Here is a 23,023-nt window from a genome sequence, read left to right on the forward strand (position 1 = left end):
TTTTCTGCTGTTAGGTCTCTTGTTAAAGTTTCAAGTGGTTGTCAAATATTTGAAGAGGATTTGTTGTTAATGATAAGAATTGAATGTTTACACAATTAACATTTTTAGAAAAGTATATAACGTAGGTTGTTATGTTACTCTTCTTTTTTTTTTGCAGCAAACAATTTATTGATTGGTTTTAAGGAAAATGTACGAAATTGTATTAGTCGTTATATAGAGTTTAAAAGATCTCAGTTTTTTTCTTTATATTAAGCCTAACATTATAGTCTTAAGTCTAGTCTATAGTCTAATTTAGTATATAGTCTAGACTAGTCTATAGTCTGGTCTAGACTAGACTAAACTATAGACTAGACTATATAGTAGACTATAGACTAGCCTATAGACTAGACTATACTAGACTATAGACTAGACTATAGACTATACTATAGACTATACTATAGACTAGACTATAGACTAGAATATACACTAGACTATGGTCTAGTATTAGTCGTTATATAGAGTTTAAAAGATCCCAGTTTTTTCTTTACATTAAGCCTAACATTATAGTCTTAAGTCTAGTCTATAGTCTAATTTAGTATATAGTCTAGACTAGTCTATAGTCTGGTCTAGACTAGACTAAACTATAGACTAGACTATATAGTAGACTATAGACTAGACTATATAGTAGACTATAGACTAGCCTATAGACTAGACTATATAGTAGACTATAGACTAGCCTATAGACTAGACTATAGACTATACTATAGACTATACTATAGACTAGACTATAGACTAGACTATAGACTAGACTATAGACTAGACTGTAGACTAGACATAGACTAGACTATAGACTAGACTATAGACTAGACTATAGACTAGACTATAGACTAGCCTATAGACTAGACTATAGACTAGACTATAGACTAGACTATAGACTAGACTATAGACTAGACTATAGACTAGACTATAGACTAGACTATAGACTAGACTATAGACTAGACTATAGACTAGACTATAGACTAGACTATAGACTAGACTATAGACTAGACTATAGACTAGACTATAGACTAGACTATAGACTAGACTATAGACTAGACTATAGACTAGACTATAGACTAGACTATAGACTAGACTATAGACTAGACTATAGACTACTATAGACTAGACTATAGACTAGACTATAGACTAGACTATAGACTAGACTATAGACTAGACTATAGACTAGACTATGACTAGACTATAGACTAGACTATAGACTGACTATAGACTAGACTATAGACTAGACTATAGACTAGACTATAGACTAGACTATAGACTAGACTATAGACTAGACTATAGACTAGACTATAGACTAGACTATAGACTAGACTATAGACTAGACTATAGACGACTATAGACTAGACATAGACTAGACTATAGACTAGACTATAGACTAGACTATAGACTAGACTATAGACTAGACTATAGACTAGACTATAGACTAGACTATAGACTAGACTATAGACTAGACTATAGACTAGACTATAGACTAGACTAGAGACTAGACTATAGACTAGACTATAGACTAGACTATAGACTAGCTATAGACTAGACTATAGACTAGACTATAGACTAGACTAGAGACTAGACTATAGACTAGACTATAGACTAGACTATAGACTAGACTATAGACTAGACTATAGACTAGACTATAGACTAGACTATAGACTAGACTATAGACTAGACTATAGACTAGACTATAGACTAGACTATAGACTAGACTATAGACTAGACTATAGACTAGACTATAGACTAGACTATAGACTAGACTATAGACTAGACTATAGACTAGACTATAGACTAGACTATAGACTAGACTATAGACTAGACTATAGACTAGACTATAGACTAGACTATAGACTAGACTATAGACTAGACTATAGACTAGACTATAGACTAGACTATAGACTAGACTATAGACTAGACTATATAGACTAGACTATAGACTAGACTATAGACTAGACTATAGACTAGACTATAGACTAGACTAGACTAGACTAGACTAGACTATAGACTAGACTATAGACTAGACTATAGACTAGATTAGACTAGAACTATAGACTAGACTATAGACTAGACTAGACTAGACTAGACTAGACTATAGACTAGACTATAGACTAGACTATAGACTAGACTATAGACTAGACTATAGACTAGACTATAGACTAGACTATAGACTAGACTATAGACTAGACTATAGACTAGACTATAGACTGACTATAGACTAGACTATAGACTAGACTATAGACTAGACTATAGACTAGACTATAGACTAGACTATAGACTAGACTATAGACTAGACTATAGACTAGACTATAGACTAGACTATAGACTAGACTATAGACTAGACTATACTACTATAGACTAGACTATAGACTAGACTATAGACTAGACTATAGACTAGACTATAGACTAGACTATAGACTAGACTATAGACTAGACTATAGACTAGACTAACTAGACTAGACTATAGAATAGACTAGACTATAGACTAGACTATGGACTAGACTATAGACTAGACTATAGACTAGACTATACTAGACTATAGACTAGACTATAGACTAGACTATAGACTAGACTATAGACTAGACTATAGACTAGAGACTATAGACTAGACTATAGACTAGACTATAGACTAGACTAGACTATAGACTAGACTATGGACTAGACTATAGACTAGACTATAGACTAGACTATAGACTAGACTAGACTATAGACTAGACTTACTAGACTATCTACTATACTGACTAGACTATAGACTAGACTATAGACTAGACTATAGACTAGACTATAGACTAGACTGTAGACTAGACTATAGACTAGACTATAGACTAGACTATAGACTAGACTATAGACTAGACTATAGACTAGACTATAGACTAGACTATAGACTAGACTATAGACTAGACTATAGACTAGACTATAGACTAGACTATAGACTAGACTATAGACTAGACTATAGACTAGACTATAGACTAGACTATAGACTAGACTATAGACTAGACTATGACTAGACTATAGACTAGACTAGACTATAGACTAGACTATAGACTAGACTATAGACTAGACTATAGACTAGACTATAGACTAGACTATAGACTAGACTATAGACTAGACTATAGACTAGACTATAGACTAGACTATAGACTACTCTATAGACTAGACTATAGACTAGACTATAGACTAGACTATAGACTAGACTATAGACTAGACTATAGAGACTAGACTATAGACTAGACTATAGACTAGACTATAGACTAGACTATAGACTAGACTATAGACTAGACTATAGACTAGACTATAGACTAGACTATAGACTAGACTAACTAGACTACATAGACTAGACTATAGACTAGACTATACTAGACTATAGACTAGACTATAGACTAGACTATAGACTAGACTATAGACTAGACGACTGACTAGACTATAGACTAGACTATAGACTAGACTATAGACTAGACTATAGACTAGACTATAGACTAGACTATATACTAGACTATAGACTAGACTATAGACTAGACGATGACTAGAATAGACTAGACTATAGACTAGACTATAGACTAGACTATAGACTAGACTATAGACTAGACTATACTAGACTATAGACTAGACTATAGACTAGACTATAGACTGACTATAGACTAGACTATAGACTAGACTATAGACTAGACTGTAGACTAGACTATAGACTAGACTATAGACTAGACTATAGACTAGACTATAGACTAGACTATAGACTATATATAGACTATACTATAGACTAGACTATAGACTAGACTAGACTAGACTATAGACTAGACTATAGACTAGACTATACTAGACTAGACTAGACTATAGACTAGACTATAGAGTGGACTAAAGACTAGACTATAGACTAGACTATAGAGTGGACTATAGACTAGCCTATGGACTAGACTATAGACTAGACTATATACTGTAGACTAGACTATATACTGTAGACTAGACTATATACTGTAGACTAGACTATACTAGACTATAGACTAGACTATAGACTAGACTATGGACTAGACTATAACTAGACTATGGACTGACTATAGACTAACTATAGACTAGACTATAACTAGACTACAGACTAGACTATAGACTAGACTATAGACTAGACTATAGACTAGACTATAGACTAGACTATAGACTAGACTAGACTAGACTATAGACTATAGACTAGACTATAGACTAGACTATAGACTAGACTATAGACTAGACTATAGACTAGACTATAGACTAGACTAACTAGACTAGACTATAGACTAGACTATAGACTAGACTATAGACTAGACTATAGACTAGACTATAGACTAGACTATAGACTAGACTATAGACTAGACTATAGACTAGACTATAGACTAGACTATAGACTAGACTATAGACTAGACTATAGACTATAGACTAGACTAGACTATAGACTGGACTATAGACTAGACTATTGACTAGACTATAGACTAGACTATAGACTAGACTGTTTCAAACATCGAGTTCGTGGTTTCAGTCTTTTGATTGTTTATGATGGATTTGTTAAAATTTTAAAAAAAAATTGAATTTTACAGTGAAACTAATAAAAAATCCTTTCTGTGCAGTTAAATTGATTTTAATATGACAAATTTTATAAAGTTTTGATTTTAAATTTGGTAATTTTTTGTTGATAATAAAAACACTCTTTTTTTCGAATAAATTTGAATATAAAGTAATGTACATAAATAAGGAATAATTTAATATGTTTCTGGCAAAAAAAATTATCACACTTTACTTAAGATGAGATGTAAGAATTTTATATAAAACATAAATTTTATTATCAAAAGAATATTTGGGATGATAATTTTAGTTATATATTTCTTTATTCTTCCAAAAATTCTTCTTAATATTCTTATGAAATTGCATTAAAACATTGCCTCACATTTATTTTAATATTTTAAAAATTTCAGTTTATATAAACCATAAAATGTGTTTTAAGAAGAAAAAAAAAACTGAAACTCATAAACTGTGTTCTTAAGTACGGAATATCAATAAGTTTTGTTAAGATTCTTAAGAAATAATTAAAAATAAAAACAACGTGTTTTAGAACATGCATTTTTTTTATTTTGGTTCCTTTTTTAAGTTCCGGATGCTGGTTTTTAGTTTTTTTTCCAAAAGATAACATGACATCAGCTGAAATTATTAGAGATTTAGTAAAGGTTACTTAAAAATCATGTGCGTGTTTTTGTTTTCTTTCTTAAACAAAATCTAACAGACCTTAAAGTAAATACAGCAGATTTTAAACCCAAAATAAAAAAAATCCATTAACTACCAAAACTCACACTTTAATCAAAAGAAAATGCAGCCAGAAGCCGTCCGACGTCCGACGCTAATGGAAGTAACAAAAAACGTTCATAAACATTTTCATGCCTACTGTTAAAAAAACGTATTAAAACGTGTACAGAAAAAGTAAATATTAATCGGAAAAAAGGTAAAGCGTGAAAATTTAAACGCTTGAGGTTTTAATAAAACAAAATCAACACAAATTGCTTTTCAATCAAGAATTTTCTTTTAATAAAACATTAAATTTATAAAAAAAAACTTTTCCTTAATTTCCTTTAATTTTGAAAATAAAAGGGTTTTCTTTACAATAAAGGTCTAGGGTTAAATGTTATTATTATGAAACATTTATGAAAAGTAAAAGATAAAACACCAAATCACGTTTTTCTTAATATGAGTCATAAGAAAACTAGTATGATTTTATTAAGCTTGAAAGAACAACAAAGTTTTTTTCTTAAAAATATTGCTAGTCCAAGTAGCAGCAGACAGTCAGCTTCTTCTTAGATTTCTTGTGGTTAAATAATTTTGTTTAATTTTTTTTCAAATGCCAAGAATTTTAAGTGATGAGTAATAATTGTCTGACCAGACTTGGTCTTGGCCAAAGAACTAAAAACAAGTTTGTTATTTAAGTCTTTTGTATTTTAGAATATGAACTGAACTAGAACTGACTAGTACAGAACTAGAACTAGAACAGAACTAGAACAGAACTAGAACAGAACTAGAACAGAACTAGAACAGAACTAGAACAGAACTAGAACAGAACTAGAACAGAACTAGAACAGAACTAGAACAGAATTAGAACAGAACTGGAACAAAACTAGAACAGAACTAGAACAGAACTAGAACAAAACTAGAACAAAACTAGAACAGAACTAGAACAGAACTAGAACAGAACTAGAACAGAACTAGAACAGAACTAGAACAGAACTAGAACAGAACTAGAAACAGAACTAGAACAGAACTAGAACCGAACTAGAACAGAACTAGAACAGAACTAGAACAGAACTGAACAGAACTAGAACAGAACTAGAACGGAACTAGAACAGAACTAGAACAGAACTAGAACAGAACTAGAACAGAACTAGAACAGAACTAGAACAGAACTAGAACAGAACTAGACAGAACTAGAACAGAACTAGAACAGAACTAGAACAGAACTAGAACAGAACTAGACTAGAACAGAACTAGAACAGAACTAGAACAGAACTAGAAACAGAAACTAGAACAGAACTAGAACAGAACTAGAACAGAACTAGAACAGAACTAGAACAGAACTAGAACAGAACTAGAACAGAACTAGAAAGAACTAGAACAGAACTAGAACAGAACTAGAACAGAACTAGAACAGAACTAGAACAGAACTAGAACAGAACTAGAACAGAACTAGAACAGAATAGAACAGAACTAGAACAGAACTAGAACAGAACTAGAACAGAACTAGAACAGAACTAGAACAGAACTAGAACAGAACTAGAACAGAACTAGAACAGAACTAGAACAGAACTAGAACAGAACTAGAACAGAACTAGAACAGAACTAGAACAGAACTAGAACAGAACTAGAACAGAACTAGAACAGAACTAGAACAGAACTAGAACAGAACTAGAACAGAACTAGAACAGAACTAGAACAGAACTAGAACAGAACTAGAACAGAACTAGAACAGAACTAGAACAGAACTAGAACAGAACTAGAACAGAACTAGAACAGAACTAGAACAGAACTAGAACAGAACTAGAACAGAACTAGAACAGAACTAGAACAGAACTAGAACAGAACTAGAACAGAACTAGAACAGAACTAGAACAGAACTAGAACAGAACTAGAACAGAACTAGAACAGAACTAGAACAGAACTAGAACAGACAGAACTAGAACAGAACTAGAAACAGAACTAGAACAGAACTAGAAACAGAACTAGAACAGAACTAGAACAGAACTAGAACAGAACTAGAACAGAACTAGAACAGAACTAGAACAGAACTAGAAAAACAGAACTAGAACTAGAACAGAACTAGAACAGAACTAGAACAGAACTAGAACAGAACTAGAACAGAACTAGAACAGAACTAGAACAGAACTAGAACAGAACTAGAACAGAACTAGAACAGAACTAGAACTTAACTAGATCTCAACTAGAACTGAAGTCGACTTAAACAAGAACTGAAACTGAAGTGGAATAGATCTGTTCATTTTAGCCACAATTGAAATAGTAAAACGTCTTGCACTTAGATTCTATAAAATAAGTGCGGATGAATAGACATTCAATTGTCCACATATATGTAAATATTAAAACTCAAATGGGATTTTCCGAAATTCTTTTAAGTAATTTTTACATTAATTATTTTAATATTTTACCTTAAATCTTCTGGCAATATAATATTGACAACATTGTTATGGTTTTATCAGCACATTCAATAATTTCCAGATTTACCCAGAGCACTCAAAAAGAGCAAAAAAACAGTCATTTCCTTTAAAAAAATTTTCGCTTAAATATTTAATTTAATTAATTAAGCAACAAATGCTTAATAAATAAAACACACATTGTTGATTTAAATGCGTCCATAACAACTCAAAACAAAATAAACTCTGAACGATTTCCTGTTGAAAAAAACAAAAGACTTAAGGCACGAACTTTAAACCAGAGACAAGAAAAACGAAAAAAAAGCATTTTATAAAAAAGCAAACAGGCTCCAATATAATCACTTAACTTGCAATTTTAACTTATTTATCTTAAACTTAACCCAAAAAATCTGCCAAGCAAATTAAAAATGAAAAAAATGAGAAAAAAATCAATATTTATTTTCAATTTCATTAAAACCTCCTCCTTGATAAATATAGATCTGTTTTGTACTTACTTTACGTTTTACACAACAACAAAAAAATGCATCCGTGTTTAAAATGATGTGTTTATAATTGTTTATTATGTGACTAAAAACCCACATTCATCTTATTATTACTGGCATTACTGAGGCTCTGGTCTGATGTGTTGTATTGTGTGCTGTAGTAAATGTTGAGGAGCTTCTTGAAAATTAACAAAAAAGACTGCTGCTGCTGATGTTGTAGTTGTTATGGTGAGCTATTTTTAGATCAATGCAAAAAATTTCTAAAGAAAAAATAAAATAAACGAATGAACAGATACCACTCAATAATAATGATGATGATGTTGGTACCAGTATTAAAACAAAACAATGTACAGGATATTTGTACCCCAACATGGTCTAAAATAAAGGGGTTAGCAGGGTTTGTTGTGGCAGAGGGACAGGCGAACAAATCAACATATATAGCATTTAAATTGTACATGATCACAAATCCACTTAAGCTGTCTTAAATCTTTTACATCCACCAAAGGCAACCGTATTAAAACGTGATCTTTACTCTTGAACTACTACCCAAAAAAAAGTACAACAAAAAACAACTGAAAAAAAATCTCAAAATTTTTACATAAAACTAAAGCTGTTTTATCAACTAGGCTTAAGACATACAATCAAACAAACAAACATACTTACATACCGGTCAATGAAAGTGGTTTATTGCAACACTACATATACAAACATTCAAAACTTACAGACAGACATTTAAATGGACAGACTTTTTGCTTAAATCTCCAGCCTGTGCTTTTGTACAATAAGCAGATGAAACACTAAAAAAAAGTTGAGTTGTTTTTTATTATTATTGTTTTTTGTGTTTAAGTGTTGGCGTGTTTATTTTTGCGCTCTACTACCTCAACAATTCAATAATAAAAAAAACTTTTGTAAAAAAGTAAATAGCCACAACAATAACAATAATAAAAGCAACAATAAGCAAACAGCATCCTAGTAGATCCTCTTACCCAGATGCTATCATTGCTGTAAAGCTTTAAACAACTAAATTGCACTATGGGATAAAATAGACGATCTTTCCTTTAATTCAATTTAATCAAGAGTTATGTTTCATGGCAAATCCTTAATCTTACTGGACTAGACTGAACAAGAACTGAGCTAGATCTGAACTAGAACTGAACTAGAACTGAACTAGAATTGAACTAGAATTGAACTAGAATTGAACTAGAATTGAACTAGAATTGAACTAGAACTGAACTAGAACTGAACTAGAACTGAACTAGAACTGAACTAGAACTGAACTAGAACTGAACTAGAACTGAACTAGAACTGAACTAGAACTGAACTAGAACTGAACTAGAACTGAACTAGAACTGAACTAGAACTGAACTAGAACTGAACTAGAACTGAACTAGAACTGAACTAGAACTGAACTAGAACTGAACTAGAACTGAACTAGAACTGAACTAGACTGAACTAGAACTGAACTAGAACTGAACTAGAACTGAACTAGAACTGAACTAGAACTGAACTAAACTGAACTAGAACTGAACTAGAACTGAACTAGAACTGAACTAGAACTGAACTAGAACTGAACTAGAACTGAACTAGAACTGAACTAGAACTGAACTAGAACTGAACTAGAAACTGAACTAGAACTGAACTAGAACTGAACTAGAACTGAACTAGAACTGAACTAGAACTGAACTAGAACTGAACTAGAACTGAACTAGAACTGAACTAGAACTGAACTAGAACTGAACTAGAACTGAACTAGAACTGAACTAGAACTGAACTAGAACTGAACTAGAACTGAACTAGAACTGAACTAGAAACTGAACTAGAACTGAACTAGAACTGAACTAGAACTGAACTAGAACTGAACTAGAACTGAACTAGAACTGAACTAGAACTGAACTAGAACTGAACTAGAACTGAACTAGAACTGAACTAGAACTGAACTAGAACTGAACTAGAACTGAACTAGAACTGAACTAGAACTGAACTAGAACTGAACTAGAACTGAACTAGAACTGAACTAGAACTGAACTAGAACTGAACTAGAACTGAACTAGAACTGAACTAGAACTGAACTAGAACTGAACTAGAAACTGAACTAGAACTGTACTAGAACTGAACTAGAACTGAACTAGAACTGAACTAGAACTGAACTAAAACAGAATTAGAACTGAACTAATTAGAATTGAATTAATCAGTTCCGTTTTCATAATCAAATCAGATTTTTTATCAGCGCCATAGTGCTTATATTATACGACACATGCGCGACATCCAACAAACAACGTCATCATCCTCATCATTATTATCATTATTATCCCAAGCAGCTTCATCTATAAACAACATCGTCATCATGATCAAAAATTTAAGTCCCCATATGCGCCTTCTTTTCACTGTTTTATTTATTTACTTTTTTCTCTTGGTTTTTGCAACACGATTCGTATCTGTGAGAGTTGTAAGTGTCTGTACATGTAAAAGAGTTTGTGTGTTTAAAAAGTCAGCATCATTATTATTTTTGTTTGTGTTTTTGTTTTTCTACTAGATTTTTTAATGTTTTGTTTATTTATTTAAAAAAAATTCGCATACATTTTTTTGCTGCTGTTTTTGGTTTGATTCCTTGAAATGTGTATGTATGTCCGTCTGTAGCTATGTGTGGATTGCTTTCAGTGGGTTTAGGAGTAATAGTTGTTGGTCATATAAATGTTGGTTTGTTTGGTTTTTTGTTTGTTTTTTTTTTTTTGCTATTAAGTTGGTTAGTATGGAACCCCTATATTTATACTATCACTTGGTATGTTTGAGAGTAGTTTATCAGTCTATGTCACATTTGCAGACAGTTTGAAGTTTAACAAGTTGTCAATGTTTTGTGTCCTAGTAAAAAAAAAAACAAAAAGCTAAACATGAGCAAAAAACAAGAAAAACGAAAACATTTTCTTGAAGAAAATGTTTAGGGGGAATAAGAAGAAAATATGTATTTTTTATAGCAATTGCTTTTTCCCTAGTAAGAGTGTTGTGTCAGTTTGCAGGAGTAAGTATGATGGTAATAATTCTTGGGAAAATTATTTAAAGAATGCAAAAAAGTAACTTAAACTTAACAAAAGATATTTCATTTTCATAAACATAGGGCATTATAAATGATATTGTCACTGTGAGTTTAGTTGTAGTTCAGTTCAAGTTCAGTTCTAGTTCAGTTCTAGTTCAGTTCTAGTTCAGTTCTAGTTCAGTTCTAGTTCAGTTCTAGTTCAGTTCTAGTTCAGTTCTAGTTCAGTTCTAGTTCAGTTCTAGTTCAGTTCTAGTTCAGTTCTAGTTCAGTTCTAGTTCAGTTCTAGTTCAGTTCTAGTTCAGTTCTAGTTCAGTTCTAGTTCAGTTCTAGTTAGTTCTAGTTCAGTTCTAGTTCAGTTCTAGTTCAGTTCTAGTTCAGTTCTAGTTCAGTTCTAGTTCAGTTCTAGTTCAGTTCTAGTTCAGTTCTAGTTCAGTTCTAGTTCAGTTCTAGTTCAGTTCTAGTTCAGTTCTAGTTCAGTTCTAGTTCATTCTAGTTCAGTTCTAGTTCAGTTCTAGTTCAGTTCTAGTTCAGTTCCAGTTCTAGTTCAGTTCTAGTTCAGTTCTAGTTCAGTTCTAGCTCAGTTCTAGTTAAGTTCTAGTTCAGTTCTAGTTCAGTTCTAGTTCAGTTCTAGTTCAGTTCTAGTTCAGTTCTAGTTCAGTTCTAGTTCAGTTCTAGTTCAGTTCTAGTTCAGTTTAGTTCAGTCTAGTTCAGTTCTAGTTCAGTTCTAGTTCAGTTCTAGTTCAGTTCTAGTTCAGTTCTAGTTCAGTTCTAGTTCAGTTTCTAGTTCAGTTCTAGTTCAGTTCTAGTTTCAGTTCTAGTTCAGTTCTAGTTCAGTTCTAGTTCAGTTCTAGTTCAGTTCTAGTTCAAGTTCTAGTTCAGTTCTAGTTCAGTTCTAGTTCAGTTCTAGTTCAGTTCTAGTTCAGTTCTAGTTCAGTTCTAGTTCAGTTCTAGTTCAGTTCTAGTTCAGTTCTAGTTCAGTTCTAGTTCAGTTCTTAGTTCAGTTCTAGTTCAGTTCTAGTTCATGTTCTAGTTCAGTTCTAGTTCAGTTCTAGTTCAGTTCAGTTCAGTTCTAGTTCAGTTCTATGTTCAGTTCTAGTTCAGTTCTAGTTCAGTTCTAGTTCAGTTCTAGCTAGTTCTAGTTCAGTTCTAGTTCAGTTCTAGTTCAGTTCTAGTTCAGTTCTAGTTCAGTTCTAGTTCAGTTTCTAGTTCAGTTCTAGTTCAGTTCTAGTTCAGTTCTAGTTCAGTTCTAGTTCAGTTCTAGTTCAGTTCTAGTTCAGTTCTAGTCAGTTCTAGTTCAGTTCTAGTTCAGTTCTAGTTCAGTTCTAGTTCAGTTCTAGTTCTAGTTCAGTTTAGTTCATTCTAGTTGTGTTTCTAGTTCAGTTCTAGTTCAGCTCTATCTCAGTTCTAGATCACTGTGTACTGTTTTCCTTAGAAAATTTTAATATGTTATTAATGCTTGGTCTCTGACAAATCAAAAGATTTAAGTAACAAACTTGAAATTATTCCCAGCTTATTTCTATGTCTGCTTCAAAGCCCTACAGTCACAATTCAATGTCTGACTGCTTGTTAGAATTGTCATTTATCTTTTTTCCTTCATTATCTAATTAAAATGGTTTAATATCGGAAATCTTTAAATTCATTTTTTTCTAATCACCAATAGTTTCAATTTCTTAACTAAAAGTCTAAAATCTATAAATTATGTTCGTTATATTTCCCCCTTATTTATCATTTTAAAACTCAATAGATTTCTTTACCATTCCGTGTGTCTACTTCTGCTACAAACATCTAACAAAGTTTTTTTTTATTTTCTATTTCAACACAGACATGACATCAGTAAAGCATCATCAACATAGGAGGAAGAGTCGTGGATGAAAGAAACCCCAACAAACGCAATCTGTTTTGTATTTTATCACTTGGCATATCAGCAGGCAGACGGACGGACAGATATGTGAATCAACTAACGTTGACATTAATTCCTACATGTGAGTTTATTTTTATATTATTTTCTATACATTATTTTTATTTTTCATTCTCTACTTATTTTTACAAATCTAATCAAATCAAAGGTGTTGTGTGTGTCTTTTATTTCAATTCATTTGTTATTGTTATTTGTTGTCTCTGCTTTGGATCTAATGTTTTGAAAATCGTCATGTCAACGCTCTGCTTTAGAAACATTTATCAAAAAAATTTTATTTCTTACGTTTTTCTTTCTATACCCTACACCAGTTTATTAGTTTCTAATAGATTATCAGAAAAGATTATAATTAAATAATGTTGTTCGATGTGATTGTATCATGTTGTTTTTGGTATTAATATCAGCTTAAGGTTTAGTGACATTTATCAATTGTTGGTAATTGATTGGCTTCTGTAAGTTCTATTGAATTTTTTAAAGAACATTTCAAAAATATATTAATATTCAAAACAGGAATTTAGAGCATAATTTGTGTAAGAGATTACGTTATTAGTTGTTCGATATTTCCTACTCTGCCTTTAGCTATCGATATACTTAGACCATCTTTTATTAAGGATAATTTTTATTGTAGTCAGTTCTAGTTCAGTTCTAGTTCAGTTCTAGTTCAGTTCTAGTTCAGTTCTAGTTCAGTTCTAGTTCAGTTCTAGTTCAGTTCTAGTTCAGTTCTAGTTCAGTTCTAGTTCAGTTCTAGTTCAGTTCTAGTTCAGTTCTAGTTCAGTTCTAGTTCAGTTCTAGTTAGTTCTAGTTCAGTTCTAGTTCAGTTCTAGTTCAGTTCTAGTTCAGTTCTAGTTCAGTTCTAGTTCAGTTCTAGTTCAGTTCTAGTTCAGTTCTAGTTCAGTTCTAGTTCAGTTCTAGTTCAGTTCTAGTTCAGTTCTAGTTCAGTTCTAGTTCAGTTCTAGTTCAGTTCTAGTTCAGTTCTAGTTCAGTTCTAGTTCAGTTCTAGTTCAGTTCTAGTTCAGTTCTAGTTCAGTTCTAGTTCAGTTCTAGTTCAGTTCTAGTTCAGTTCTAGTTCAGTTCTAGTTCAGTTCTAGTTCAGTTCTAGTTCAGTTCTAGTTCAGTTCTAGTTCAGTTCTAGTTCAGTTCTAGTTCAGTTCTAGTTCAGTTCTAGTTCAGTTCTAGTTCAGTTCTAGTTCAGTTCTAGTTCAGTTCTAGTTCAGTTCTAGTTCAGTTCTAGTTCAGTTCTAGTTCAGTTCTAGTTCAGTTCTAGTTCAGTTTAGTTCAGTTCTAGTTCAGTTCTAGTTCTAGTTTCTAGTTCTGTTCTAGTTCAGTTCTAGTTCTGTTCTAGTTCTGTTCTAGTTCTGTTCTAGTTCTGTTCTAGTTCTGTTCTAGTTCTGTTCTAGTTCTGTTCTAGTTCTGTTCTAGTTCTGTTCTAGTTCTAGTTCTAGTTCTAGTTCTAGTTCAGTTCTAGTTCAGTTCTAGTTCAGTTCTAGTTCAGTTCTAGTTCAGTTCTAGTTCAGTTCTAGTTCAGTTCTAGTTCAGTTCTAGTTCAGTTCTAGTTCAGTTCTAGTTCAGTTCTAGTTCAGTTCTAGTTCAGTTCTAGTTCAGTTCTAGTTCAGTTCTAGTTCAGTTCTAGTTCAGTTCTAGTTCAGTTCTAGTTCAGTTCTAGTTCAGTTCTAGTTCAGTTCTAGTTCAGTTCTAGTTCAGTTCTAGTTCAGTTCTAGTTCAGTTCTAGTTCAGTTCTAGTTCAGTTCTAGTGCAGCTCTAGTTCAGTTCTAGTTCAGTTCTAGTTCAGTTCTAGTTATTTCGATCATTTATTGGATGAAGATTCTAACAAGTGATTTAAAGTCGTTTTTGTTTAATCTATCTTTTTATTTTAATTTTCCTTTTCTTTATTTTTAAAACCCACGAAACCTTGCACTGATTTGTGTTTCTCCATGTCAGCTTTTTCTATTATCTTTCATTAAAAGTCATGATGTAGTCATAGAAAATTATTTATAATTTAGTTTTTTTTTTCTTTGTACCATAAACATAATTATTTGTTCTCAATCTTTTGGATGATGATTGGTATTGATATCAAATGATTGTTTACAATAATTTGACAAATTTGGCAATTATTTGTTGAACAAATAAAATATAAAGAAAGATTTAAAAGGGAACAAATTTTCTGTAATAACAGAGATGACCTTATTTTGTTCGTAATTATTATGAAAAATATAGATAATGAGAAGATTTTGAAATTTTAAATTATAAGGAAAATTTGGCACATAGGTATTAAATGGGGTCATTAAAAGTTTTGATCGCTTTAGCTTTGATCAAGGATCAAATTATATTTACGTTTAGGACTTCGATCGTTTTAGCTCGATGGTTACTTTTTTTTTTGTTCGTGCTTCTTCTTCATACATATTTAGACTTCGATCTTGTTTGCTTTGATCGAGGATCACTTTTTTCCTTGTTTTAAGTTTTTTTTGTTCGTAATTCTATTTTTAGGTTTCAATCGTTTTTGTTTTGATCGAGGATCACTTTAAGCCTTAACTTTACTTTATGATTGATCGTGTAAGTTTTGATCATACACAATATGAGCTTCGATTATCTTTAGCTTTGATCGTGTTTACTTTTCTGCTTCAATTTGAGCATTAATTAACGATCTTTTAAAGTTTTCCTTTTTAAATAAAGCTTTTTTTCTAAATTTTTATTTACACTTAAAGCTTGCTTTTATTAATTGCATTTGTATTTGAACAAAAAATCTTGTAAAATCTTAATTAGTTTTATGTTTTCTTAAAACAACAAATTTTCACCATTCTTTACTTAAAGCGCATTGCCAGCCATCTAAGAGTTTTTCTTAATTTTCTTTTTAGAAATTTCAATTTTTTATGCAAATTAGTTTTACACACTCTGATTATATTCAAATTCATACCATGACAAAATAATTCCAGTAAAAGTATTAAACCTACAATACAAAAAAAAAAATAAAGAAAAAAGCAATTAAATTAAACAACAAAATAAAGAAAATTCCAACAACAAAAAGAAACAAAAAAGAAATTTAGAAAATTTCAAAAAAATAGAAAAATGTTGAAACAATTAAATTTGTTCATATAATTAAAGTGTTAAATTATCTCTCACTTCTCTCTCTCTCTTACCTGCCGCTGTATAACCTACGATCAACACTATAAAAGCACCCTGCAGCATGCGCAGATTAAGGGGTTGTATGATTTGGGTATCCTGTGGTTTTTTCATCTCCGCATTATCGGCACTCTTACCACTTGCCTCATTTGTTGATATATTAGGTTCTTCGCTCTTTGTTGTCAACTCTGGGGGTTCATCGTTAAGGATTTTCTTTTTCTTATTCAAATCCTTGCCAATCATACGGGATTGTGTTTCATACTCAGCTGTGGTCATTTTATCTAAAATGCCACCTTCAAAGAGATGAATGAGTCTAAATATTTGAAAGAATTGATTAATGACATAATATATATGACCATGACCTTGGAATAACTTACACATCATTTAAACTGTCAAGAAAAGGGCAACCAATTTGTACGGCCACAGCTGAGTAGCGAGTGTAGAGTTTGTGGCTTAATTGAAAGGATTTTGAACCTGGAAAAGGTAAAACAACCGGCTTGTTAAGAGAAGTTTAAACAGGTGTTCGAAAGAAGACATGACTAAGTCAAATGTTCTTTAAAAGGAAAACAAGATCAATAACCATGATCAATGCTTAAAATGGAGCAGAAAGATCCTGGATTATAGTGAAAATTAGTGCTGAAACAAATAGTTGTAACAGAAGATAAAGCTTTACAGCCAAAACAAGATCAATGCTAGAATCAAAAAACCCCTCATGATCGAAGATATACTTTGGTCATTAACAGATCAACAATAAATTCTTTATCAAATCTAAAAATTTGGAACAAAAATATTCACGATCGAAACTAAAATTGATACTGTGAAAGGTACACGTTCATAATTAGAAGAAACAAATTCGTTAGATCAGAAAAAACATGAGTGATTTAACCCAAGTTCGTAGAGAAAAGCTCCTGATTAAAGTTGAATGAACATTCACATTTAAATCAACAAATAAAGTTAAAATTGGAACATAAAATACGATCAGAGCACAATTTCTGACAAAAATTAAACACGATCAATGTTAAAATTGAAGAACAGACGTAAACTGTGAAGAGAACAAGTTGCACGATCAAATTTAAGTTAAAGTATATAACAAGATCAGTGATCAACGTTTAAATTTGAACTGTGAAAGAGGAACACGATGAAAGTTAGAAGAAAACCTGAAGTATAAATAAATATCACCGATTAAAACCAAAGTCCGATCGGAAAATCATCAATGAAGGTATGAATCAAGACATATACGCGATCAAAGTTATTATTGAAACCGACAAATATCTACAATCAAATAAAGTTAAAATTCGAGCATGAAATACGGTTAAAGCTAAATTTTCCACGAAAGAGGAAAAAAAGTTCCTACGATCAAAGTAAAATTGTAGAAAGAGATCTTGGCAAGCTTATGTTGAAACAGAACAAGATTGTATTAGAGAATGGTAAGATTTACGATCAAAGTAAATTTTCTGCAAGAAAAAGATCCACGATCAAAGTTGAAGATCAGACATGAACTTCATTTTGAACCCCCATTTTCCCATCTTTTACTCACCATACTGTTGTATATTAAAGAATAAAGTCTCTCTACCACCCAAGACCGCCTTATTCTCCAAACCATCTGCTATCAATTGTATACCCGCTTCCACAGAATCGATTAAGTAACCCTCCTCATCAGGACTTTGTAATTTCATTAAAGCGTACAGCTGGCGAAATATTTCAGTGCCATTCTGAAAGTAAAACTTTCAATTAAAACACTATATAGAAAATCAAACCCATTCCCAAGCACCTCCAACATTTCCAAAGAAGAACTTTCCTTTTCCACATACAACAGATAACCATCATGGATCATAACACTTTGTAAACGATGTAAAGTATTGATCGGACGCTCACGGGCAGGACGAGCAAATTGTGAAGTCAATTGGGCAGAATAGACATCGGCCAGAACATAAGTAGCAGCAATCCAGTAGACGGTCATCAGAAACTTGGCTCTATAGCCATGATAAAGCTCTTGGCAGGCTGTAATATGAAACATATTTTCAAACCGATTTCACTCTTCAAGTAAAACTTACATTGTTTCAAAAACAATTGTACTGTAAACCAAATACAACGATTGAATAAATTTGGCGGCAACTCATCCATTTCTTGGGGCGAACGAAAGTGTTGTTCCATTTTGGCCAATCTTCTTTGAAATTGTGTATCTATGCGAGTGATCTCCTTGATATAACACATATGAAAAGCTCCATGTTTGGATATTTTCTTTGATAATCTCTTAACCGTAGAGGGATGCCAGCGATAGGGTGTAGAGATAACAAAATAAAAGACGGGACCCGAGACTATAATCGTCAATATCAAATAAGGCCAGACATCTGCCTTAAAAGGTCTTAGTATAGCTAAAGCCTCATTTAAACGGCGTGGAGCATGAGTAGCAAAGGCCCCCGAATCGGCCAAAGTGAAAAAAGAAAACTCTATAGCTTTACGACGTTCCCAACTCAGACCCACATCTCCCAAAAAGAAATCTGCCAGCTAAGTTCAAAACTTAGAAAAGTATATTTATTTCTAGATCTTTCAAACTCACCCCTATTTGCAGCATTCCTATGCCTCCCGTAAAGGTATCATTAGCCTCATTATCATTTCTCAGTGAACCCTGGGTCCTGCCATGAGCCTCTATATAGATAAATTCAAAATTCATATGCTGTGCCAGCAACTGCAGAAGGCGATGATCCCTACCGCCCGTAACATTCACTTCTTTAAATTCTATAGTGTCCTCTGTTAAAGGATTTTCCTCAGATATAGTAAAATCCAAAGAATTATTGTTATAGGTATCATTATCATAATTAACCCAAAACCAGGGAGGAGACTTTCAAAAAATATTATACATTTTAATAAAAAATTATTAAAAAAAACATACTCACATGAAAAACCGGCACTTTGAATACTCTACCCTGAAAATTAGAGTAAACACTTTTAGCTGAGGGCAATAACGGTTCTTTACTCAAACCCAAATTATCACCATCATACCAGCTAACCAATGTCAAACGGCCCACCCCATCCGGATAAGCTTGATTATAATAAATACGAAAACTAGCAAACAAAACATTTCACTTAAATGATAAAATATTTTTATCTAACTTCAACTCACGCCCTTTTTCTTGGTCTGGTAATCACCACTGCTCTTACGGGTTCTCGAAAGTTAACCTCTGTCCTCTTGGGTGGATATTTAGCTCCCCAATAGAATATAAATAAACTCAAACGATGAGCGAGTTTACGCTCATGTATTTTCTGCATTAAATCGTAGGGATTACAAAATATGAGATTTACACTTTCTATGGCACCATGTAGACTGGACTCGATGAATTTAAAGAATAGTTCGGTGTCATAGAAAATCACTGATTTAAAATTTAAATCATGCAAGTTTTGTAGAAATTCATCAACATGTAATTGAAAACTAAGATTTTCTTCTGGGATTAGTTGGTGCTCTTCCGAGGAGATGTTGAAATTTTGAGCGGGTTTAACCAATATAGCTAGTTGGGTGGGATGTAGACTTTTTATGATTTGGGAGAGGCCTTTAAAGAAAAAACAATTCCAAACATTTAACTGAACTAAAGCAGAACTAGAACAGAACTTGAACTGGAACTGAACTAAAGCAGAACTAGAACAGAACAGAACTTGAACTGGAACTGAATTAAAGCAGAACTAGAACAGAACTTGAACTGGAACTGAACTAGAACTGAACTAGAACTGAACTAGAACTGAACTAGAACTGAACTAGAACTGAACTAGAACTGAACTAGAACTGAACTAGAACTGAACTAGAACTGAACTAGAACTGAACTAAAACTGAACTAGAACTGAACTAGAACTGAACTAGAACTGAACTAGAACTGAACTAGAACTGAACTAGAACTGAACTAGAACTGAACTAGAACTGAACTAGAACTGAACTAGAACTGAACTAGAACTGAACTAGAACTGAACTAGAACTGAACTAGAACTGAACTAGAACTGAACTAGAACTGAACTAGAACTGAACTAGAACTGAACTAGAACTGAACTAGAACTGAACTAGAACTGAACTAGAACTGAACTAGAACTGAACTGACCTGAACTAGAACTGAAACTGACGAACTAACTGTAAAGGAACTGAACTAGAACTGACTAACTGACTAGAACTGAACTAGAACTGACTAGAACTGAACTAGAACTGAACTAGAACTGAACTAGAACTGAACTAGAACTGAACTAGAACTGAACTAGAACTGAACTAGAACTGAACTAGACTGAACTACTGACAGAACTGAACTAGAACTGAACTAGAACTGAACTAGAACTGAACTAGAACTGAACTAGAACTGAACTAGAACTGAACTAGAACTGAACTAGAACTGAACTAGAACTGAACTAGAACTGAACTAGAACTGAACTAGAACTGAACTAGAAACTGAACTAGAACTGAACTAGAACTGAACTAGAACTGAACTAGAACTGAACTAGAACTGAACTAGAACTGAACTAGAACTGAACTAGAACTGAACTAGAAACTGAACTAGAACTGAACTAGAACCTGAACTAGAACTGACTAGAACTGACTAGAACTGAACTAGAACTGAAAACTAGAACTGAACTAGAACTGAACTAGAACTGAACTAGAGAACTAGAACTGAACTAGAACTGAACTAGAACTGAACTAGAACTGAACTAGAACTGAACTAGAACTGAACTAGAACTGAACTAGAACTGAACTAGAACTGAACTAGAACTGAACTAGAACTGAACTAGAACTGAACTAGAACTGAACTAGAACTGAACTAGAACTGAACTGGAACTGAACTAGAACTGAACTAGAACTGAACTAGAACTGAACTAGAACTGAACTACAACTGAACTAGAAATAGAATTGAACTTAAAACAGCTTAAATCTCCATTATTTTATTTTAATTGATTACTTTTAAATCTTCTCTAGCTTTTTCACTTTCATACCCAAATGCATTTTTATTTCACAAACCATCAATCACTTTATTTAGACAAATAATGAGTTTCCTTTTATATTGTCACACACAAGTTAAACAAACATATTTATTATTTTGTTAAATTTACCTATGGACACATCGGAGATATTAATTTCTGGTTCTAATATTACCATTGCTTTGGCCTCACTAAGCAATACATATAGTAATATTATCGAGAAAATATGCATTTTTCTTTTGGATTTTTTTCCAGTATTTGTGCACCACCTCAAATTACACGTTTTTAAGCTTCTAATGTATGATTTGTTTTTATTATGCGTTTATATGGTGTCTTCCTTTAGGTATTCCTGGTATTTATGCGCTTAGAAATAATGAACGAACACCTGTGCTTCAGTATCGTATTTATACCTCTAGTCCTATAGGAATTTTTATGTTTGCCTTCTAAAAAAAGTTCTTCATAGTTAGAGGCAAGTGAATGAATGAATACCTTTTGATTAGCAATTATCCTATCATTTTCATTTTTAAATTTTTCACTTTTCTTTTGCGTACACACGTTTTAAATATCACCTGTCATATTTGTTAAAGGCATATATTGTGTCATGTTATGTGTCAATTTATGATTGGAACTTTATATGCACAAAGAATTTGATTTATTTTTGTTTGAATGGGTGTTTTGAAGTATATGAAACCATCGTAAGGATTAGAGGAATTAAGAAGACAAGTTTACAAATATTAAGGGGAAATATTGTGAGAAGTTTAAGACACTTATTGGAAGTTAATAAAAAAAGAAGAGAATTTAAACTGGGCAGGAACGGAAGAAGAAGTGAACCAGTTCTGAACTAGAACTGAATTAGAAATGAACTAGAACTGAATTAGAAATGAACTAGAACTGAACTAGAACTGAACTAGAACTGAACTAGAACTGAACTAGAACTGAAGAACTGAACTAGAACTGAACTAGAACTAGACTGAACTAGAACTAGAACTGACTAGAACTGAACTAGAACTGAACTAGAACTGAACTAGAACTGAACTAGAACTAACTAGAACTGAAACTAGAACTGAACTAGAACTGAACTAGAACTGAACTAGAACTGAACTAGAACTGAACTAGAACTGAACTAGAACTGAACTAAACTGAACTAGAACTGAACTAGAACTGAACTAGAACTGAACTAGAACTGAACTAGAACTGAACTAGAACTGAACTAGAACTGAACTAGAACTGAACTAGAACTGAACTAGAACTGAACTAGAACTGAACTAGAACTGAACTAGAACTGAACTAGAACTGAACTAGAACTGAACTAGAACTGAACTAGAACTGAAACTAGAACTGAACTAGAACTGAACTAGAACTGAACTAGAACTGAACTAGAACTGAACTAGAACTGAACTAGAACTGAACTAGAACTGAACTAGAACTGAACTAGAACTGAACTAGAACTGAACTAGAACTGAACTAGAACTGAACTAGAAACTGAACTAGAACTGAACTAGAACTGAACTAGAACTGAACTAGAACTGAACTAGAACTGAACTAGAACTGAACTAGAACTGACTAGAACTGAACTAGAACTGAACTAGAACCTGAACTAGAACTGAACTAGAACTGAACTAGAATGAACTAGAACTGAACTAGAACTGAACTAGAACTGAACTAGAACTGAACTAGAACTGAACTAGAACTGAACTAGAAACTGAACTAGAACTGAACTAGAACTGACTAGAACTGAACTAGAACTGAACTAGAACTGAACTAGAACTGAACTAGAACTGAACTAGAACTGAACTAGAACTGAACTAGAACTGAACTAGAACTGAACTAGAACTGA

At 32.5% G+C, this 23,023-nt stretch overlaps 1 protein-coding gene across 1 annotated transcript; it reads right to left on the reverse strand.

Annotated features, from left to right (window-relative positions):
• Window positions 1-15,920: 15,920 nt before the first annotated feature.
• LOC119609384 (ionotropic receptor 40a) lies at window positions 15,921-21,418 on the reverse strand. Its single transcript, XM_037964137.1, has 10 exons — window positions 21,319-21,418; window positions 19,364-19,787; window positions 19,137-19,305; window positions 18,800-19,081; window positions 18,294-18,747; window positions 18,011-18,240; window positions 17,777-17,951; window positions 16,617-16,713; window positions 16,257-16,552; window positions 15,921-16,066 (listed from the first exon to the last, which is right to left on the reverse strand). Exons 1-10 carry the CDS (start codon window positions 21,416-21,418, stop codon window positions 15,921-15,923), a joined length of 2,373 nt encoding a protein of 790 aa, XP_037820065.1.
• Between the last annotated feature and the right edge of the window lie 1,605 nt (window positions 21,419-23,023).

This window comes from Lucilia sericata, unplaced genomic scaffold, assembly GCF_015586225.1.
Source record: "Lucilia sericata isolate MDLA Ls3-8-SP2 unplaced genomic scaffold, ASM1558622v1 Contig000971F_arrow, whole genome shotgun sequence".
NCBI lineage: Eukaryota > Metazoa > Arthropoda > Insecta > Diptera > Calliphoridae > Lucilia > Lucilia sericata.